The following is a 19,621-nucleotide window of genomic DNA, read 5'->3' on the forward strand; positions in this document are numbered from 1 at the left end:
TATCAACATAGGAGATGATCATGTAAATCCTACTGCCTACTGGTCATTTGGTTTAAGGCAAGCCGTGAAACTGTTTCGATCTGACAACAAAGTTGAAACTTTAAGTCACGAGCAATCCACAAGTGAGTTATGTCGAAGCATTCTCTTTCATTTAGAACAAAAGAAGTTTTCAAAGATAGACAGGTTCATAGAGAAAACAGAAACAAACCAAAAAGATTACAGTTTCACTACTTCCTGCAACATCTAAAGCCATCACCAGTGGCACTCTACATAGATATATATATTTGCATAGATAAGAAAGGTGAACAACCAGACTTGAATCCCTCAATCTATTATTATGGGCAGATCTTTTGTGGAACCATTTTGATGTACAACCGTTGGAGCTTTAATTTGTATTTTCGTTTCCACTACCTCCTCAAGCACATGATAGTATCTCGGAATAGCAGCAGGGTTTAGCTTGAAAGACGTAAATGGGATTCCTTCTTCCTCCTTTCCACTCAATTTAACAGATTCAACTTTATGAGAGAATTTCTGCATTTCCCCTGGTGGGATCACAATCTTGATGTATCCATGCTGCTCAGCACGGTTAAATACCGATTCAAATCCTTCAACTCTCCCCATATAGGCCACTAGAATGCCTATAAGATCTTCAAACTCAGAGATGACTTCAACAAAGTCGTATCTATAAGGAGGCTCGTGCAGATCTGGTTGACTGTTCCAACTTGCATTCCAATCTCTGAATAGAGCCCATGTTTCGCCTTTTCTCGGGTTGACAATGACATTCTCAGCACATTTGATGTGATCCATCTCATGAGCAAACATCAAGTGGCTCTTGATCTCTGTATCTCCATATTCGAATCTCCCACAACCACTGAGAATAGACTGCTCACCTGTTGTAGTTTTGACAGGTCCAAGCAATGTCACCTGCAAACTCAACTGGGAGTCAAAAATTTCCCTGATCTGGACATAGGTCCTAGGCATATCATCTCTAGGATCATATAAAGCCCATACTTGATCAACAGCAAAAGAGCTCATTGACTTGCTAAAATCACTAAACTTTGTATCGAGACAAGTTAGTGGTTTAGGATCCTTATCAGTTTCATCTGTGCAGACAATTCCTTCAATGTCTCCATCATTTGCTTCCTGAGACTTCTGTTTTTTGGCTTGAGGAGTAAGAAAATCAACGTCACTATCATCATTCTTTACCAACAAGGGAGGTTCAATTTCAAGGTTGGATCTCTTTCGAGACTCTGCTTCCACAAGTTGTGGTCTTGATCTTTCTTCTAGTTCCATCTGCTTCAGCTCAAGCTCTTTCAGCCTTTTTTCCAGTGTCTTCTCCTTAATCTCAAGACCTTTTCTCTTCAGTTCAGTCTCCTCATTCAATCTGTCAGCTTCTTCTTTCAGTTTCAGCTCAAAAGTCTCCTCCTTTCTCTTCAATTCAGCAGTCTTCTCTTTGACAGCTTCTTCAAGTTCCCTGAGCTCCTTCTCCCTTGCTTCACTTTCCTCGTTCAGTCTCTCAGTCTCAGCTCTTTGTTTCATTTCAAACTCCTTCTCTGCCTTCTCTAGCTCACAAAACTTCTCAAAAATCCGGCAAGCTTCCTCTTTCTTTCCGTCAAACTCACTCATCAAATCTTCAAGTTTTTTCGTTGTCGAATGGAGAAGCAAACCAAGCTTATTCTCCTGTGTTTTAAGGTGTGTCACTACATATTCACTCTGCTTCTCAAGCACCAATCTCATGATGCTTGCTTCAATGACCAATCTCAAATCAGACTCTATCTCTTTCTCCTCTAAAACACTTAACCTACGAGATACTGACTCTTCAAGCAAACCAATCTCCTTCTCCTTCATTTCAACCACTCTCAGACGTTCTTCCCTCTTCTCCAGCGAGTCACTGACATCATCAAAGTGAAGCGAAAACTCAAAAATTGATGAAGCTTTTTCATGAATCTGGTCTAGGATTTTGATATACCCTTCACTGTTTAGCTCAGTAACGTCTGATTCTACTGAATCCCCTCCCATTACCATATTCTCAGAGCCGTAAACCCTACTTTTTAGTTAAAAATGAGCAAAAAAAAACAAAGGATCGGTCAAAAAGGAAGCAACTTTTCATGAAAATACAAAAAATGAGAATGTACAGAAAGAAAAAATGAAGAGAAAATAAACCTCTCTCGAGTTTGATCTTCGGTAGACGGCGACGGTGGTTTCTGTTCCGGCGTGTCTTCTCCGGGAAATAGTAAAACTTTCGGTTTCACCATGGTTTTTTTTTCTCTCTGTACGATCGAAGCCTTTGAGCTTATCCAGGAATTCGAAGAAAAAAAATGTAAAATTTTTGGTAAAGAAGAATGGGTTCTCTTGTTTGCTATTTCTCTATCAATAAAACAAAGAAAAATAGAATGCTTATTACTGAAAATGGAGGGAGAAAGAGAAACTGGTGCTATTTTGTCTTATTACCTTACAACTACAGCTTTCTTTTTTGAGCCGTTCGATTGGACTTTTTTAAGCCGTTGGATTAAGACGTCAGATTTCTGTTGACCCCCGGACAATGGGGTTTTCAGTTTTGTAAGCTAAATGGGCTTCATAGGTTTTTTAGCCCATTAAAAGATTTATGAAAAATTGGAACCAGTCAGCCCAATATTGCACAACCAGTTTCATTTTCTAAAGTTATCATCACCATAATTCTTAATTTCAAGATGGCAAAATTTTATTGTCACTATGACATTGTTCTGTATTTTTCTCAAACCTTTAAGCACATATACATACTATGGGACATGGGTGGACATTTCAGTTTTTTTTTTTTTTTAGTTTGGATGGTTTGGATTCGATTAGTTATAAACAACAACTTCTTTTAGAAACAAAGATTCTTTTTGGAAAAAAAAAAAAAGACCATTCAATATAAGTTGGATCATGTTATTTTGACTACTACATGTCAATATACAGTATATAGTAATAGGATAAAAAAATACTAGAATATTGACGAATGTACGGAACGGATACTAAAAATCCGCAGACGCGACTAAACGAGAGTGCAAAGCCGCCTCTTTTATTGACTGCTCGCCTTTTGAGTCCCACTAGAATTCTAGAAAATAACTATTTGTGTTTTGACTTGTTTGCATATTCTATTCTAACATTTTTGTACGATTCAGTTTCAATGTATTCTTCTCAGTTCTCACCGTTGTACTTTTGGATTAACGGGCTCATTTAGCAAAAGCCTGAGACTAGTTTCAGATTGGAGATCATCAACATATCGGGTGAGCTGTAACTTGACAAATACAACAATTAAACAAGTGAATGTAGAGAGACAACAAGTAATGGTCAAAACAAAACTGCTCTAATCATATATATGAAAGGAGGCTATCTCTCTCCATCCTTCCGCCACGTCAGCATTTTTGGCTCTTCTGGAGATGACACATCAGCTTTTATTCGTCCAATCAAAACATTTCATTAATACACATCAGCTTCTAATTATAAGTGTCAAATGGAATAAAGAAAATAACCCATAACGGATGGACCATATGTGTTTTAGAATCTATTAGAGTGCAATATCTATGGGTCGAGTCCATTTCATTGATGGCTTAATGCTTTTAAACCCAACAAATATTCTAATTTCCCACAAAACTTTAACAAAATAAATCTCTCCCACTCTCTGCTCGATCATTCAATATAAAAGAAGAAAAATCTCAAGGCAAATTTCTCAACTTCGTAAATTTCATCATTCATAGTCTCCCTTTCTGTACATCATCTTTCTTTAGAACAAACGTTTTTTACGTTCTAACTGCTAGAATGGAAGCCACGGTAGAAGTTACACAAATACATATTCACACTCACAGCTTATGGAATTACAAACTTTCACTACTATAAACTCTATAAATACTCAAACAGACATTGTTTATACCGGATTATATGTGTTTCAGACAACATCAGTAAATGTTTACCAAGGTGCAAGGAACATAAAGACGATACATAACCACCATCATGTACAACCTACACGAGAATTATAAAATGAAAACATCAGATACAACTCAAGTTGACAATATCGATATACACAACATTGAATAGCTACTCACCTGAATTATCACTGAGGTGGCGGTATTTGTAACAACTGTCAAAACACAAATATTCTGTAGCGTCTTTTTCAGTATCGTTTCATACTCCCTTTCAACTTTGCTATCAATATTCAAAGCAAAATTAATTCAGATCTAAAAACCAAGAATCACTTGTACGTCATACTCAAGCAACAAAACACGCCTCCTGATGAAAAACTAAACGCATTTACGATTACCAATCTATCCGGTTTAAAGCTTCCTTATGACTTCAAAACAAGCCTTCTCAGCATTTTCGTTCTTCTTCTTTCCTGCTTTAGGTCCGTATTGTGCAGATAGAACTTTTGTATCCCCTGAAAATATAAACGAGACAGTTCAATGAATCCCATTCAAAAAGGATAAAAAAAACTTTGTACCCATAATAGATATTGAGAAAGCTGATAAAGTATCTTATGACCAATTAGCAGAGCCATGAGGACGATGAAAGATATTACGGGAACAAGCAAGAGGTCTCAGCTAACAAGTAAGTCTTTTTCCCGGGTTATATTTCAAGTCAAAAAATAAATCTAATCTTAAAAAATGTAACTACATAAGATAGATTTAGTTTTATTTTTTTTAGGTAGGATAGATTTAGTTTTGAACAATCAATAATTTTTTCTTCACAATTTTCAAAACAAACCCCCGCGTAGCGTGGGTATTCATCTAGTCATATATATAAAAGTTGGCCAACTCTCTCCATATGAGTGACACATCATCACTTTAACATTTGACATGTGTCCACTAATAATTAATGTAAGTTAGTGGAACATATATTATTTAATTATACATATTATAAAAATTAACATATTTAATTATATTAATACTATTTATATTTAATTATTATTTCTTTTTTCTTCAATATAGTTATTTTATTGGGGTTTCTCATACTTCGGAATTTTTTGAGTATGTTATTCTCTTAAAAACTTTTCTATATAATATATTAAAAAATGGTGAAGATAACGTCAGAACCTCTAACATCAAATTATTGGACTAAAATCCTCAATGATGGAGTTCTTCAGTGATGGAGTTCGTATTGTTTTAGTTGTTTTTGCAAAAGTGGCAACGATAAAAATTTAAAGACGAGAATTATTTTACATTTATGTTTCGATAAATCAATAAGGCTTATCAAGGTTTGGTTCTATTTGTTTATTTGCTATAAACTAATAACATCGTCGTTCAAACGAAACGACAGCCCAATTATCAATGCTTAACATTTGTACCTAAATACCATGATCATTGATTTTAGTGCGGGTACTCCAATCTTCTTTGCATTTTGTCTTCTTCTTTGTGTTTAAAGATAACAGTAATAAAAGAATATTATAAAAAGATAACATGTAGTGAGAACAGTTTTTTTATTAGGAATCTAAATGTAAATGCAAAAAAAGTAGATTTATATGCTTAGTATCAGGGTAATATCGTTTATAGGGGAAATTTTGTCTTCTTGTCTATTAACAAAAACTAACCTAATGTTTACATTTATATACTTATAATTATGAAATATAAAGTGAAAGTCCGCACGTAGTGCGGGTACTCACCTAGTAAAAACAAAAAAGAGAAAGACAAGATACTTTATCTGGACAGCACAATTCTGGCCCACATCTTTAACAAAAGACCCTTTTCAGAGAACTTATTTGACTTCACATACACAGAAGAGCCAGCCACACCGACTTACTACTACTCTGTTCTTACCAAACACTGATCAGATCTACATTTTCTGTTTCCGTCACTTTCTCTTCGTTTTCTGTAAGCATTTTATATACTTATGTGTATGTGTGATTTACATGGTTTTATTTTTAATACGTTGTTTATATACAACTAACCCATTTGCAAAGTTGGATGTGACGTTTTGATTTGGTTTGTATATATTTGGATCTTTATAATTATAGTTCCAAATTTATGTACTAAAACAGGGAAAACATGAATAATCCAAGATCGGTAAGTCCTTTGGTTTCTCCAGCAAACCACCCAGATCAACGTCAATCCAGTTGCGGAGAATTCTCAAGATTAGAGAAACGAAACGGAGCAAGGAAGATGATGAAGTTTCATTCCAAGTCCATGCCCCGAGGTGCCATGTTTCTTGATCAAGAAGCTTCTAGAAACTTCCATGACAAGAGGTATGACCTATTCAGGACCATGTCCGGGAAGCTCGAACGTCAGATATCGAATTTACGGGGGAAACCCACTGAGTGTTCGTTGCAGGATCATAAAGAGATCACTGAATCTTTAACCGCTGATAGATACTTTGATGCTCTTCAAGGCCCCGAACTTGAAACTCTCAAGGTAATTATACTATTCATCTTTGCTGCTTATGCTTTGATTCATTCTTATTTAATTTGGTTACTTCCATGTAACAGGAGAAGGAAAAGATAGTTTTGCCAGAGGACAAAACGTGGCCGTTTCTTCTGCGGTTTCCAATCACATCGTATGGGATGTGTCTTGGAGTAAGCAGTCAAGCCATCATGTGGAAGACCTTAGCAACCACAAACGCCGAGAAGTTCTTGCACGTGACACAAGTGATCAACCACGTGCTCTGGTGGATCTCCCTCCTTCTCCTCCTCGCCGTCTCTATCACTTACCTCCTCAAAACCATCCTCTACTTTGAGGCGGTTCGCCGTGAGTTTCGGCATCCAATCCGAGTCAATTTCTTCTTCGCTCCTCTCATATCAATCCTCTTCTTGGCGCTTGGAATCCCACACTCCATCATCTCACATCTTCCCTCTACACTTTGGTACTTCCTTATGGCTCCCATCTTGTTTCTTGAGATGAAGATTTACGGACAGTGGATGTCTGGTGGACAAAGACGCCTCTCCAAAGTCGCTAACCCTACAAACCACCTTTCGATTGTCGGTAACTTTGCCGGAGCACTTCTAGGAGCATCCATGGGGTTGAAAGAAGGACCAATGTTCTTCTTTGCTGTGGGATTGGCATATTATTTGGTCTTATTTGTGACTCTCTATCAGAGACTTCCCACTAACGAAACCTTACCTAAAGAGCTTCACCCTGTTTTTTTCCTCTTTGTGGCTGCACCGGCTGTCGCTTCCATGGCCTGGACCAAGATCTCTGCATCTTTCGATCTCGGCTCGCGCCTGGCTTACTTCATCTCCTTGTTCTTGTACTTCTCTCTGGTAAATTATATTTTCATTAACGTAGTTTTACTGAGCTAAGTTTCTTGTATCACAAGAAACATTAACTGCTTTACTTCTTGTGATTCTTGTTTCAGGTTTGTCGGATTAACTTTTTCCGTGGATTCAAGTAAGCTGTTTCTTGAACTGCAAGTATCAAATTTACGAAACCAAATTACGTAGATGTTATCTGACATAATTATTGCAAAAATATTAGATTCTCGCTAGCTTGGTGGGCTTACACGTTTCCGATGACGGCAGTGGCCAGTGCGACGATCAAATATTCAGACGAAGTCACGGGAGTAGCAACTAAGATACTGTCGGTTGTGATGTCGGGAGCAGCAACTCTGACAGTGATAGGTGTGCTTGGGTTGACGGTGATGCATGCTTTTGTCCAACGTGATCTCTTCCCCAATGACGTCGTCATTGCCATAAGTGCAGAGCAACCGAAGCAGAGGAGATGGTTCAAACAGCTCACAAAAGAAAGTTCTAGAAATAGTGAGAGATGTCTCAAGGTTTTGGACCCGGAAGATAGTCAAATAGATCTAGAATCTCCTCCTTTAGTAAATGTAGATAGTTCCACGGTGCAGAATTCAAATTAACAAAAAAAACATATGTGATGAAGCCTGTCTGATTAAAATTGGCTAAATTATTGTTTTGAGTAGTTATCTTCTTCTTCTTTTTGGCATCAAGATTGTAAAATTTAGTTGCATACTTGCATACCATTCTTTTTACTGATGATAAATTACTTCTTCATTTTCAATAAATTCCAGCAGAAATATAAAAAAACTATAGTCACTTTGGCTTACTCTTTCGCTAGATTTAGTTATAGTATTGTTTGATTCAATAAGTAAAAGCTATTTGTTATAAGTTATAGGCAATCTTAGTCACACCAACCGCAACCTTCACAATTTCAGTCTTAACGAGTGAGGTCATATTTGGTGGAAATAATGTCTAGCTTAACATCAATTTGTCGAATATATCTTAATGTGATTGTACATACTTAAATAGTAATGTTAATCCATTCTCCATATTTATACTATAGCTACACAACCAAAACGAATCATCTTGTCACATATATCACCGTAAAGGGTTATACAAAAAGTCAAAATCATGTAATAACATCCTTCAAAACACGTTTGATATCTTCACATGGTCAATCTTGAAAGCAAAAGTAAATTCATTCAAATGGCGTCAAATGATTCGTCCTACAAAACTCTCAGCCGTCCGATCATACGACTTTTGAATAAACCACTTAAAACGACGACGCTTCGACGCGAATGAAAACCATCGGCGCCACATGATGATGATGATACGAACAACCGCGTTTTTTATATGCCGTAGGTAGAACGCTAAGTTAGGCCCACCCAAAAAAGTGAAATTTTTAATTTTTTAAAATAAAGGAATCTAAAACGCAGAGAGAGTCCACTAATCAACGAACCAGAATCTCTCCGCACCCTATTTATTGTGGTCGCGACCACACAACATTCCAACTTCTTCTTCTCCTCTTCCGTTCCCCACCCTTTCTTCTCCAACATTCGAAGAACCAAAACCGAAACGAGAAACGTGAATTCGCAGGTATGATTTTGGATTTTCTTCCCGTCGTTATATATATTTCTGGGTTCTGTTTTTTTCTTTTCCATCTAACACTTGGATTGGTTTTAGATTGCAGACCCTTCAATTGGATTTTGGATATGGCATCGAAACGGATTTTGAAGGAATTGAAGGATCTGCAGAAGGATCCTCCTACTTCATGTAGCGCAGGTACCCCTTTTTTTAAGTCGGTTTAATTCAATAATTGTGTTGCTGATTGCTGATTGTTGATAGATCGTTGGTTTTGATCTTCTTTTGAGCTGGTTTTTTTGTGTGTACGACGGTTTAGTATTGATCTCTCGTTAGTTTAGATCTAATTATCCCTGATTTTAGGTAATTCAGCTGCAATTCATAATTTCTGATTCATAGTAACACCTGTTTGTGATTTTCCTGGGAATGAATCATAGTCAAGGTTCAAGCTTGTTTTGATTCGTTGATAGATCTGGTTTCATTTTGTGAATATCTGGGATGAGATCTTAAAATGAAAAAAAACTCTGTTGTTCTCTTCTAATTTTGCCCCTTTAACCAACTTCTCATCTGCTTGTTGTTGCTTTTCTTGGTTTGATATTGAAGTTTTGGTTAAATTTTGACAGGACCCGTTGCGGAAGACATGTTTCATTGGCAGGCTACGATAATGGGTCCATCGGAAAGCCCTTATTCTGGAGGAGTTTTCCTTGTAACCATCCATTTCCCTCCAGATTACCCTTTTAAGCCTCCTAAGGTATATTCAACTCTTAATAGCTGCTTCTTTTTCGAAAAAGTTTCGAACTTTACTTCAGCCATCATTGTTCTGTTGCTAATATCTTCCATCATATTTTCGTTTCGAGTTCAATTGTCCGCTATGGTTGCATTGCATGTTCTTCTATGTGGTTTCTTGATTTCATTGCTCTATTGTATGGTGTGACAAAATGTAGGTGGCTTTTAGGACGAAGGTGTTCCATCCAAACATTAATAGCAATGGGAGCATCTGTCTCGACATCTTGAAAGAGCAGTGGAGTCCTGCTCTGACAATTTCCAAGGTTTTCTTTTTGTTCTTCCTCATTTTCATCATACGAGAACTATAATTTTGCAGTTTTACTCTCCATGTGACTTCAATTTACTGATATGTGTGATGCAACAGGTGCTGCTATCTATCTGTTCTTTGTTAACGGATCCAAACCCGGATGATCCTTTGGTCCCTGAGATAGCTCACATGTACAAGACAGACAAGAACAAGTACGAGTCCACTGCTCGGACCTGGACCCAAAAGTATGCCATGGGCTGACACAGATACTGTCCTTGAGGAAGAGCCCTAATAATTAAACTCTTCTCATTTCTATGTAATCATCTTTTATAGACTTGTCTGTCTTATAAAATTTGTGAAGACAGGATCAGTAAGAAATCATATGATCTCCATTTTATTCCATTCATTGGAATTATAAAACGTAAATCATCATCCCATCTGCTTTTTCTTTATTGTGTGATGCGTCTCTGTGTTATTTGTTTATCATGGCTGATATTCTTTTGGGTTTAATTCTGTCCAAAGCCCAAATTAGAATCGTAAGCCTTTTCGTTTTCGTAAACATAAGTAATATTTTCATTTTGGAATTGACATTGATTTATGTAAATGGTTTATGGCCCTAAGAGTAAGGTTGTTCATTCGTTAAAAAACTTAAAAATTGTGATCCATGTGGAACAATTTAATTAATGGTAAAAAGTATCCAAATCCTTTAAAGTTTAAACAATTTAAGATTTGAAAACAAAAAAAATATGAAAACTACTAAAACCACCTTTTCCCCAAATAATATACTCAAACGGGTTTAGCCTTGAGTGCTACTATACATTATGGCATAAAGACCCTTGAAAAAGGCTATTTTTGATGGTATAAGTATAACCCAATTAATATGGCACTTTAGTGTTCAAGGTCCAGTTTCAGTGACGGAGTATAGTATAGTTTAACAAAATGTTTATCCCACGAATTAGATTCCTCTTCGATGGACACATGTGGTTGTTAAGGCTTGGAGTTTATGAGGTTGGCGAGGTTTTAAAGCAGTAATCAGGGCTTATCATGTTGAGATTAAGGTTATGATTTATGATTTCACGTTAGTTTGTTAAGGATTTATCAAAAAAAATGTTACGAATGCATATTCTGCTTAATGGAAGTGCTAGTCGCCGCTTTTATCTATAATCAATTCAGGTTCGTCTTTCAAAATCTTTTCTCTTCTATAGCCTTTATTATTTTTAGGTTTAAATCAAAGTTTATTTTCTTTCTCGAACCTCCAGCACTTCTATTTCTATATATTTTGATTTTGTGTTTACCGAGGCTTCCAAGTCCATTCGAATAAGTTTTTTTTTTTTTTTGCTAAGAATGTTAATATTCATTAAAAATGAAAAGTTTATGTTACAATCATGGATTTTAAACCTAAATAATTTGGTCCCATGCTAAAAAAAGTTTTTAAATGTGTGTGTTTCACTACTCGAGCACTACTACTGAATACTGATAAAACTTGTAAGTAAATTAAATTAAATTATAGAACTGAATGGTATATTTCCTTCTAAAGCATTTAAACTACCACTAGTCACTTGATGCACATGTAAAATCAGCATCATATATGGTCTTAGTGTGGGTTAGCGGTTGCATTGAATAATCTTGTCTTTTACTTCATAATAGTTCTATGTTAATCTGTAATTGTAAAATATATCTATGCAAAGTATATTAATATATGAAAGTATAAAACCAAATTGTTTATAAAGTAAAACCTAATAGCATAACACTTTAGTGAACGGATATTTTTTTCTACGTAGGGGCGCCACATTAATGTGTACTGTTAGGTATTTCTACTACATAAACCATTTATATATTCGTATACGAATACTCATACGTACGATATTTAATGATTTCTAAACATATTAGAAAACAAAAAAAAGCAAGAAAACTTTCTGTATCTAACCATATATGCATCTTGCATATGTTCGTGAGGTATAAGTTCTGCAGATAAAACAACGCCAAAACAGACGAAGAGTAAATGTATGATAAAAACCGTAAAAAATTAGAGTTATATAAAGTTATCCTACCATTTGCATTTGTTTTTTCACTAGTTTCGACCTTTTACATGATTCAACAATTTTTTTTTTTTTTTTTTTTTTTTTTCAACAGATTTTCTAAAAAGTATCTCACAAATTGGAGTACTATTACACACACAAAAAAAAGAAGAGATTCACGTCTAATCCCACTAAGAATTATCAAATACACTAACCTACCAACGGCAATGTTTCATGTACCAAAAATACGAAAAATTATTATAAGAAACCAGAAAATCAGCTTCCAGAATTAAAGGCAGACTAACATCCGTTGCAACCCAAATTATAACCATTTTTTTTGTTAAAGTGCAACCCAAATAAACATTACACGATCATTTCTAGCATGGACCGTTTTTTCTAGGGAATACTAAAGAATATAGTATTATCTAAGAATCACTACCATAATTAAATTTTCTACGTCTAACGACAGAAGGGTTTACTTGCTATATATCCTCGAAAACTTATACTATGTCACTGCATGTGTCAGTGACTGGACTAACTTTAATCTATATTCAAAGTCTCCATAACTTAATTCAAAAAAATGTTTTTAATTATGGGAGAGAGAGGTCGTGCCCAAGAGAGCATGGTTAACGACAGGTTCATTATTAAATTAGAACTGAAAAAAGGAAACTTAGTTACAGCCTGAGTTTAGAGATCTCCCGTTTTGTCTTTAGTAAATTAGAGAATCGTAACCTTTGGTGGCCTCCACTTAATAGTGGCATTAATTACCATTCATTAATGTTAATATTGCAATGAATGATAACTCACATCTCTTAAACCAAACAATTTGCCTTGAAGAAGACTTAAAATTACAGTGGACACTCCAGCGGTCTCAAGACAAGTGGAGTGAAGGAGATGAGTCATGGAACCAGATCCTAAACAAATTGATTTAACTTTTAGTTTCCTTTTGGGTTCAGTTCACATGGTATTCTTATCAACGCTAGTCAGGTAGAGCTTAGCTCAAATGGTCAATAATTCAATACACTTATTTCTACAGATAATTATTAATTTTTAATGATTGTCTCTGAAATTATATTTTTGATAATTTTTGAAATATAAATTACACATAGAAAAGTGATTTGATATATGTATACAAGGTATTATTAATGGTACGTACTTCGATAAATTATTTTTAAAAACATTTAGTTTTCAAGGTATATGTGTTTTTCAAAAATCTATAATAATTTAGGCTATTTTACAAAATTCTCATAATTTCTTTATACTTTAATAAGCTATATAGTTTTTAGCTATATTGATTTACATATATATTCCTATAATGAACTACTAAATATATTTATTACAAACAGTTAGATGATGATGATGTGGAAGCCACCTTGGCCCATTGGTTGACCAAGGGTTAACTAATGTTTCTACACCAAGTGGTCTGGGGTTCGAGTCCCAGATATTATGATTTATTAATAAATTTGCAGATTAAAGGAGGCAAGTGTGCATGAGATCTCCAGCGAAGTACAATTATAGCCGTTCGCTAGGATTCTACGCAGAGAGAGAAGTGTCGTTGGTCGTGGATCATTGAAGGTGTCCGTCAAGAGCATGGAGAAGGAAGTGTCGTCTGTCGTGGATCTAATAAGGGTCGGAAGGAATTGTCCGTTGTAGAATCGTCTATGTAACAGTTCTCATAATTTGCAATAAATAATAAATCTAGACGTCAAAAAAAACAAACAGTTAGATGAATTTTATGTTCGTGTTCTTTTTTTTTTAATGCAAGCTATATACATTTTTATTAGATATATAAGACCAACATTTCTTGCTTGTAAACTAAGACTGTCCACGAGAATGACTTGAGTAGTACACACGAGTCGCGCGACCATGTAGCTTCTGCTCCAAGATATACTATTACCTTGGGAAAACTCAAAACTCACACGTTAATTTTTTATATTATCGTAAACTTGGTTATGAGAAGTAATTACTCAAGCGGTGACCTTCTCTAGTCTTTATTTGTCCATCAAAGTTCGAGCTCAGCATTAATTTAAAGCTATGCACCAAGACCAACGTAACGCACATCAAATTAATACTATATAACTAATGGTGATAAAGCTATCAACGTTTTGCTATTTTGAGGGGTGGCCCTTCTTTTTAGAATGGATCTTTGTCCTTAAAATTTATTTTGTACCAAGTCTCGTTTCTTTCTTCTATTTGGATTCTTCGTTCATAACCGTAGATGGATACGTTATGCACACATTTTATTAGCTTTGAACAAAATCTGTAACGCAATCTTCTTTTTATTGTCACATGTCACCGATTAATGGTGAACGGCAAAAAAAGATTTTAATATCAAAAAGTTATAAATATTGGGTTGGGTATAATACTTGAAACCAGTAGTTACTAAAAGTCATTGGTTAGAAGTTGTTATCGCTCCAAAATAGAAAGTGGTCAAGCCGAGCCTAAAACAAGATTCAGTCTGTCTAAATTTCAATGTAGTCACTTAATTGTCGTTTTTAGTAACACACATGTACGTATTATAATATGGTTCGTATAGTAATAGACGCATATAAAATATACGGGGATTGGTCACTTGGCTCAATATAGGACAGTGGCCAAGAACACTGCACTAAACCTCGGGGTTTGTCTTTTGTCAATCCAAAGGATTCTCCATGTCTCTCTCTTCTTCCCACTTTGGATTTTCAGAATCAAATCGACCTTGGCTTCTCTCACACGACCTTTCTTAAGCGATCTACTCTATCGGTTTCTCTTTTATCTACAACATTATTTGTGGATGATATACTCATTGTTTGAACTATATATCATTTACTAAATATATAATTTCATTTCAGCTATTGTACAAATAATCAAAGGTTGAAAATATGACAATGACGTAGAGGCGTCAATTAGAACTGGAATCTAATGTCTTGTTCTTGTTCTGCGACGTAAAAATTTAATAATTTTACTTCTTAGGTTTATCGGCCAGATCTGATCACAAGATTTCATGTCTCTTCAATCATGTTTTGGACTGCTTCTAGTTAGTCCTATCGTGCTGCTCGTCCGACTAACCTGACAAAAAAAATTCTCTTGTTTTTATACTTTGGTTTCATCATGACTTGTAATTTTCATATTGGCTTTGCCAACCCTATAACTAAATCAGAACTCGGTCTGAGATGACATATATCGACACAAAATTACAAAACTTGAACTGTTTGAAATTTTATTTTAACTAAAAAAAAACAAAATTGGATTATTCAGACTCATATCAGGTCAAGTTACTGTGTTGACACTCCTGCGAAGATTAATACAGTGTGATATATATTTATATTAAAATATAATTAAAATGAACACCTAATGTTTGATTGACATTAAACCGAAGTGCTCACCCCTAATTAAAACAAGAAAGTTAACAATCTCAATGTAAAAAATACGTTTCTCAGATAAATAAAATGTTCACAAAAAATAAAATATTCATCTTTACACAGTTCTATCTTTTTTTTTTTTTTTTTTCGTCAAAACCCATTTTATTAAGTTATCGGACGGAGACTTTCTTCTAGAGAGAACCAATCCGGAGCCGATGTGCTTACATGGGAAAATAGAGAACCTCTTGTCCTTGCTTTTTTTGCAAGACAGTCAGCACGTACATTGATACATCGCGGAATAAATCTAATATAGAAAGAAAGGAAAGAGAGCTTTAAAAGCTTAAATAGTTGAAGCTCTATCAAACCTTTACACAGTTCTATCAAACCTTTTAAAAATCGCATTTCGTATTTCACTATCAGAAACATAGAATAATGTCACTTCATCGCTGGATTTTAATTTAGGTAAAAACAAAAAATCATTGGACTTTAGTTTTATCAAAAATTTGAATGAAAATATAAAAAATTAGCGCCAAATCCTAGGTTGCCCACCACGTTACTTCTCTCAACTGGAAACGATAAGATTTTACTGAATAATTTGTAACAGTTTTTCCTTAAAATATTGAACAAGAGAGGAAGTAGAATCATATAATAAAAGAAAATAAAGATTGATTCCCTTTTTGCACTGGTCGGAATTACTATATATTCCCTCTGTTTTTAATAATTTGATGGTTTGGGATTTTTTCTTATTCAATAAAATTTGATGTTTTAGATTTTGCACATAAAATAAAAAAAAAAACTAATTTTTATATTATTTAATTATTTAGTTATTTATTTTAAAATTTTAGTTTTACTTCTCTCCTCTTCCTATTAGTTATAATTAAAAATAATAATATCATTTACTCAAAATAGTAATTTTTACTGTTGAATAAGCACTTTAGAAAAACACATCACGTGACAGGTTGTTCATAAGAAATGAATGCATGGGACGAAACAGCTAAAGGGACTCGCTACAGATGTCGGTCAAACCTAGTGAAGTCATGGTTTTTTATACAAAAATATTTTTATAATCTTCAAGTAAAATTCAAAAAATTAAAAGATAAAAGAAAAAATGGAAACAGTTAAAAAAGAATTTAAAAACCGGGTCGGGTATCTTAGGGTCACGTGATATGCATCGTAGATTTCGAGACTATAGGCCACGCGCTGCTGACTCAGCAGAAAGATAGTCATCTTATAGAGGAAAAATATCTTATTTTTACACGTGTCATGATTCTATTTGCTTATATGAATGCGGCGTCTCGTTTGGTAAATCACTCTCTCTGTATCAAAATTTGTGGCTAATATATCACTAGGAAGAGACGAATTGTGAATGTTTAAAAACCAAAAAAAGAAACAAGTACTTATTATATTTTTTTTACTTATTACTTATTATAGTTACCAATAATGGCTACTAAAATATCATGTAAAATTTTTATGTTTCACAGAATTTTTTTTGTTTGTTTTATATTTTTCTGGTCACTTTGAAAAAACTGATAAACTTGAATTGATAATTTTGTCTGTATATTAAAATGTGTTAGGCGGTGTGAAAAATGTTAAAAAAACGTTAAACTGATTCAGTATATTTTTGTGAAACGGTAAAAGTATATATTTCAAAAGTGAATTTGAATCTTCACATTAAGAAAAAAAATGGAAATAAGTATATAAAAGCAAAATAATATAAAAATATTTTTTTTCTATTTATTAATTTTATATATACCAAATATGGCTAAAGCCCGAAAGATCCTATAAAGTAGGATTTAACAGTGACTTCTGAATCTTCTCACTTTAAACTTAACAGTCTCTCTTTCTCTTTCTTTTTTATACCTTTTCCTCTCATTCTCTTTCTCCAAATCTCTGATAATTTTCACCAGAATCTCTGTTTTTTTTTTTCACCAGAATCTCTCTGTTTAAAATAATAGGTGAAAGGAGGGATGTTGATGGATGAGTATATGGATCTTAGACCAGTGAAGTACACAGAGCACAAGACTGTTATCAGAAAGTACACTAAAAAGTCTTCTCTGGAGAAGAAGACCAGTGGTCGTGACTCGGCGAGGTTGGTTCGGGTGTCTATGACGGATCGTGACGCCACTGATTCATCAAGCGACGAGGAGGAGTTTTTGTTCCCTAGAAGACGTGTCAAGAGATTGATTAACGAGATCAGACTCGAGCCTAGCTCCTCCTCCGGCGACGTCTCTGCTTCTCCGATGAAGGACCGGAAAAGACTCACCGTTGATTCTACGGTTCAAAAGCCCTCTGTTTCTGGCCAAAACCAGAAGAAGTACCGCGGCGTGAGACAGCGACCATGGGGAAAATGGGCGGCGGAGATTCGTGATCCTGAGCAACGCCGGAGAATATGGCTCGGTACTTTTGCAACAGCGGAGGAAGCTGCCGTCGTCTACGACAACGCAGCAATCAAACTTCGTGGCCCTGATGCTCTTACCAACTTCACCGTACCACCAGAACCAGAACCAGAACCCGAACCGGAACCAGAGCAAGAACCGGAGAGCAACATGTCGGTTTCGATATCAGAATCAATGGACGACTCTCAACATCTATCATCTCCGACATCGGTTCTTAAGTACCAAACATATGTCTCGGAGGAGCCAATCGATAATCTTATCAAACCGGTTAAACAAGAGTTTCTTGAACCAGAACAAGAACCAATAAGCTGGCACCTTGGAGAAGGTAATAACAATATTGATGATTCATTTCCATTGGACATTCCATTTCTCGACAACTATTTCAATGAATCACTACCAGACATCTCCATCTTCGATCAACCTATGTCTCCTATTCAAACAGAGAATGATTTGTTCAACGACCTTATGTTGTTTGATAACAACAACACAGAAGACAACGACTCTTCCGATATCAAAGAGATTGGTTCAATGTTCAACGATCTTGATGATTCTTTGATATCCGATCTTTTACTTGTGTGATATTTTTGCCATAACAAAACACCGGTTTGGTTGCAAATATCGCCGGTGTGAGTCAAATTTTGTATGGAGTTTTGATAAGATTTTGTTTTTTTCTTTTTATTTTTTGGGTGTTTTATGATTTTGTTAAGAAGTAATTTAATGTTATCGTCGGCTTGTAAAACAGTTTTGGAGAAATATTGGGAAAACAATAAACTCATTAATTTAGTATTAGTTTTATTGTTGTTATTCTTGTCCATTTCTTTGAGTTGCACGAACGTGTTTAATTTTTTTGTAAATGAGTTTTGATTAAAAAAAGCGAGACTAAAATTCTCTTTGGCGAGAGAGACCACACGAGGAGGCGCAAATCACGGTAGTTACCGGTGGAGCAAGTGGCTTTTGGGTCAGGTCTAAGTCAGTCGGTGCTCTTTTTACCTTTCTCTCTATAAAAAAAGTGGGTTTTGTGTTCTGACGCTAAAGAAAATAAATCCATTTGGATATTATCCTTTTCAGGTATGAAATTTCTAAGAATAAAACTTTGACTAAAATATATTGTTACTACTTACTAGATTTGATTTTTCTTAAATTAATATTGACTGATTCTTAATCAAATATATTATGAATAATTCGACACTTTCTGGTTGTCCTTATATATATATTTTCTTATAGACAAAAAGGGTAAATATTTCCTTAAGTGAAAGTAGAATAATGTTCTTTTTTTTTTGTCATCTGATTTTATATATAAAAAAAAGTAGAATAATGTTCAAATGCAATGAAAGCCCAACTAGAATAGCTTCCATTTATAGATACGAAATATTTTCCCGTATCTTAAAAATTTCGGTTTCATTCAACAATTGAATTTTGTTTAAATCTTGAAAGATATTGTTCTGAACTTCAATATTATTTGTAACTACTAAAATATTTTTCCGCTTTTTTTTTTTTTGACAACTTTAGATCGACAAATCCCGATCCATAGCCAATCCCTACTAGGCGGGGTAACGCGACTTAGTGGAGTCGAACTCCGGTGGGAAAAGCGGAGTCAAATGGACTTAACCACTTGACTAAAGACACATCCCCATATTTTCCCGCTTTCTTGAAAATTAATTTTTCGATGAAAGTATATATATATATATATCTATACTAGTATAATCGCAGCACTTTTTGTGACGGGTGGGTAAAAAAGCTTTCGGGTATATCGGATATCCGACCCATTTTAAAAATTCCTTCACAAAAAATTTGTTGGGTCGGGTTATATTTAACTCAACTCATACACCGGATATTCCATATTTCATAATTTAGATTTTTAGAAGATTTGATTAAGATTTATAATTATGATTCTCCTATCATTTTTGTTTGATTTGTTTTTAACTGTTTTGAATCATCATATAATACATAAAGTAAAAAAAAAATTCAATTTTTTTTCTGCATATACTGTGATTCGAAATTTTAAAAACGGACATATATTATCCAATTGACGAAAATGTGTGTTCAACGTTCTACATCGATTAAAATAT

General features: G+C 34.6%; 4 protein-coding genes and 1 pseudogene across 6 annotated transcripts; 3 read left to right on the top strand and 2 right to left on the bottom strand.

Annotated features, from left to right (window-relative positions):
• Positions 1-127: 127 nt before the first annotated feature.
• On the bottom strand, positions 128-2,628 carry LOC9303548 (daple-like protein). Of its 3 annotated transcripts, XM_021019357.1 has the most exons (3): positions 2,164-2,628; positions 1,970-2,047; positions 128-1,891 (listed from the first exon to the last, which is right to left on the bottom strand). In XM_021019357.1, the coding sequence occupies exons 1-3, from the start codon at positions 2,253-2,255 to the stop codon at positions 325-327; spliced, it is 1,737 nt and encodes a 578-aa protein (XP_020875016.1). In that variant the 5' UTR covers positions 2,256-2,628; the 3' UTR covers positions 128-324. The 3 variants fall into 3 exon arrangements, with proteins under 3 accessions (XP_020875016.1, XP_020875015.1, XP_002869528.2); XM_021019356.1 differs by having other exon boundaries at positions 128-2,047; XM_002869482.2 differs by having other exon boundaries at positions 128-2,044; positions 2,164-2,627.
• Positions 2,629-3,842: 1,214 nt separating this feature from the next.
• LOC9305600 lies at positions 3,843-4,460 on the bottom strand (annotated as a pseudogene).
• A 1,188-nt stretch (positions 4,461-5,648) lies between these two features.
• Positions 5,649-8,007, top strand: LOC9305601 (S-type anion channel SLAH2). The gene is made up of 5 exons (XM_002867430.2): positions 5,649-5,822; positions 5,990-6,359; positions 6,434-7,204; positions 7,300-7,331; positions 7,419-8,007. The coding sequence occupies exons 2-5, from the start codon at positions 5,997-5,999 to the stop codon at positions 7,801-7,803; spliced, it is 1,551 nt and encodes a 516-aa protein (XP_002867476.1). The 5' UTR covers positions 5,649-5,822; positions 5,990-5,996; the 3' UTR covers positions 7,804-8,007.
• Positions 8,008-8,668: 661 nt separating this feature from the next.
• Positions 8,669-10,247, top strand: LOC9303549 (SUMO-conjugating enzyme UBC9). Its single transcript, XM_002867431.2, has 5 exons — positions 8,669-8,779; positions 8,867-8,965; positions 9,388-9,515; positions 9,709-9,813; positions 9,915-10,247. The coding sequence occupies exons 2-5, from the start codon at positions 8,896-8,898 to the stop codon at positions 10,056-10,058; spliced, it is 447 nt and encodes a 148-aa protein (XP_002867477.1). The 5' UTR covers positions 8,669-8,779; positions 8,867-8,895; the 3' UTR covers positions 10,059-10,247.
• Positions 10,248-16,856: 6,609 nt separating this feature from the next.
• On the top strand, positions 16,857-18,341 carry LOC9303550 (ethylene-responsive transcription factor CRF4). Its single transcript, XM_002867432.2, has one exon. The coding sequence runs from the start codon at positions 17,124-17,126 to the stop codon at positions 18,129-18,131; it is 1,008 nt and encodes a 335-aa protein (XP_002867478.1). The 5' UTR covers positions 16,857-17,123; the 3' UTR covers positions 18,132-18,341.
• The last annotated feature ends 1,280 nt before the right edge of the window (positions 18,342-19,621 follow it).

This window comes from Arabidopsis lyrata (assembly GCF_000004255.2).
Source record: "Arabidopsis lyrata subsp. lyrata unplaced genomic scaffold ARALYscaffold_7, whole genome shotgun sequence".
NCBI classification, from domain to species: domain Eukaryota; kingdom Viridiplantae; phylum Streptophyta; class Magnoliopsida; order Brassicales; family Brassicaceae; genus Arabidopsis; species Arabidopsis lyrata.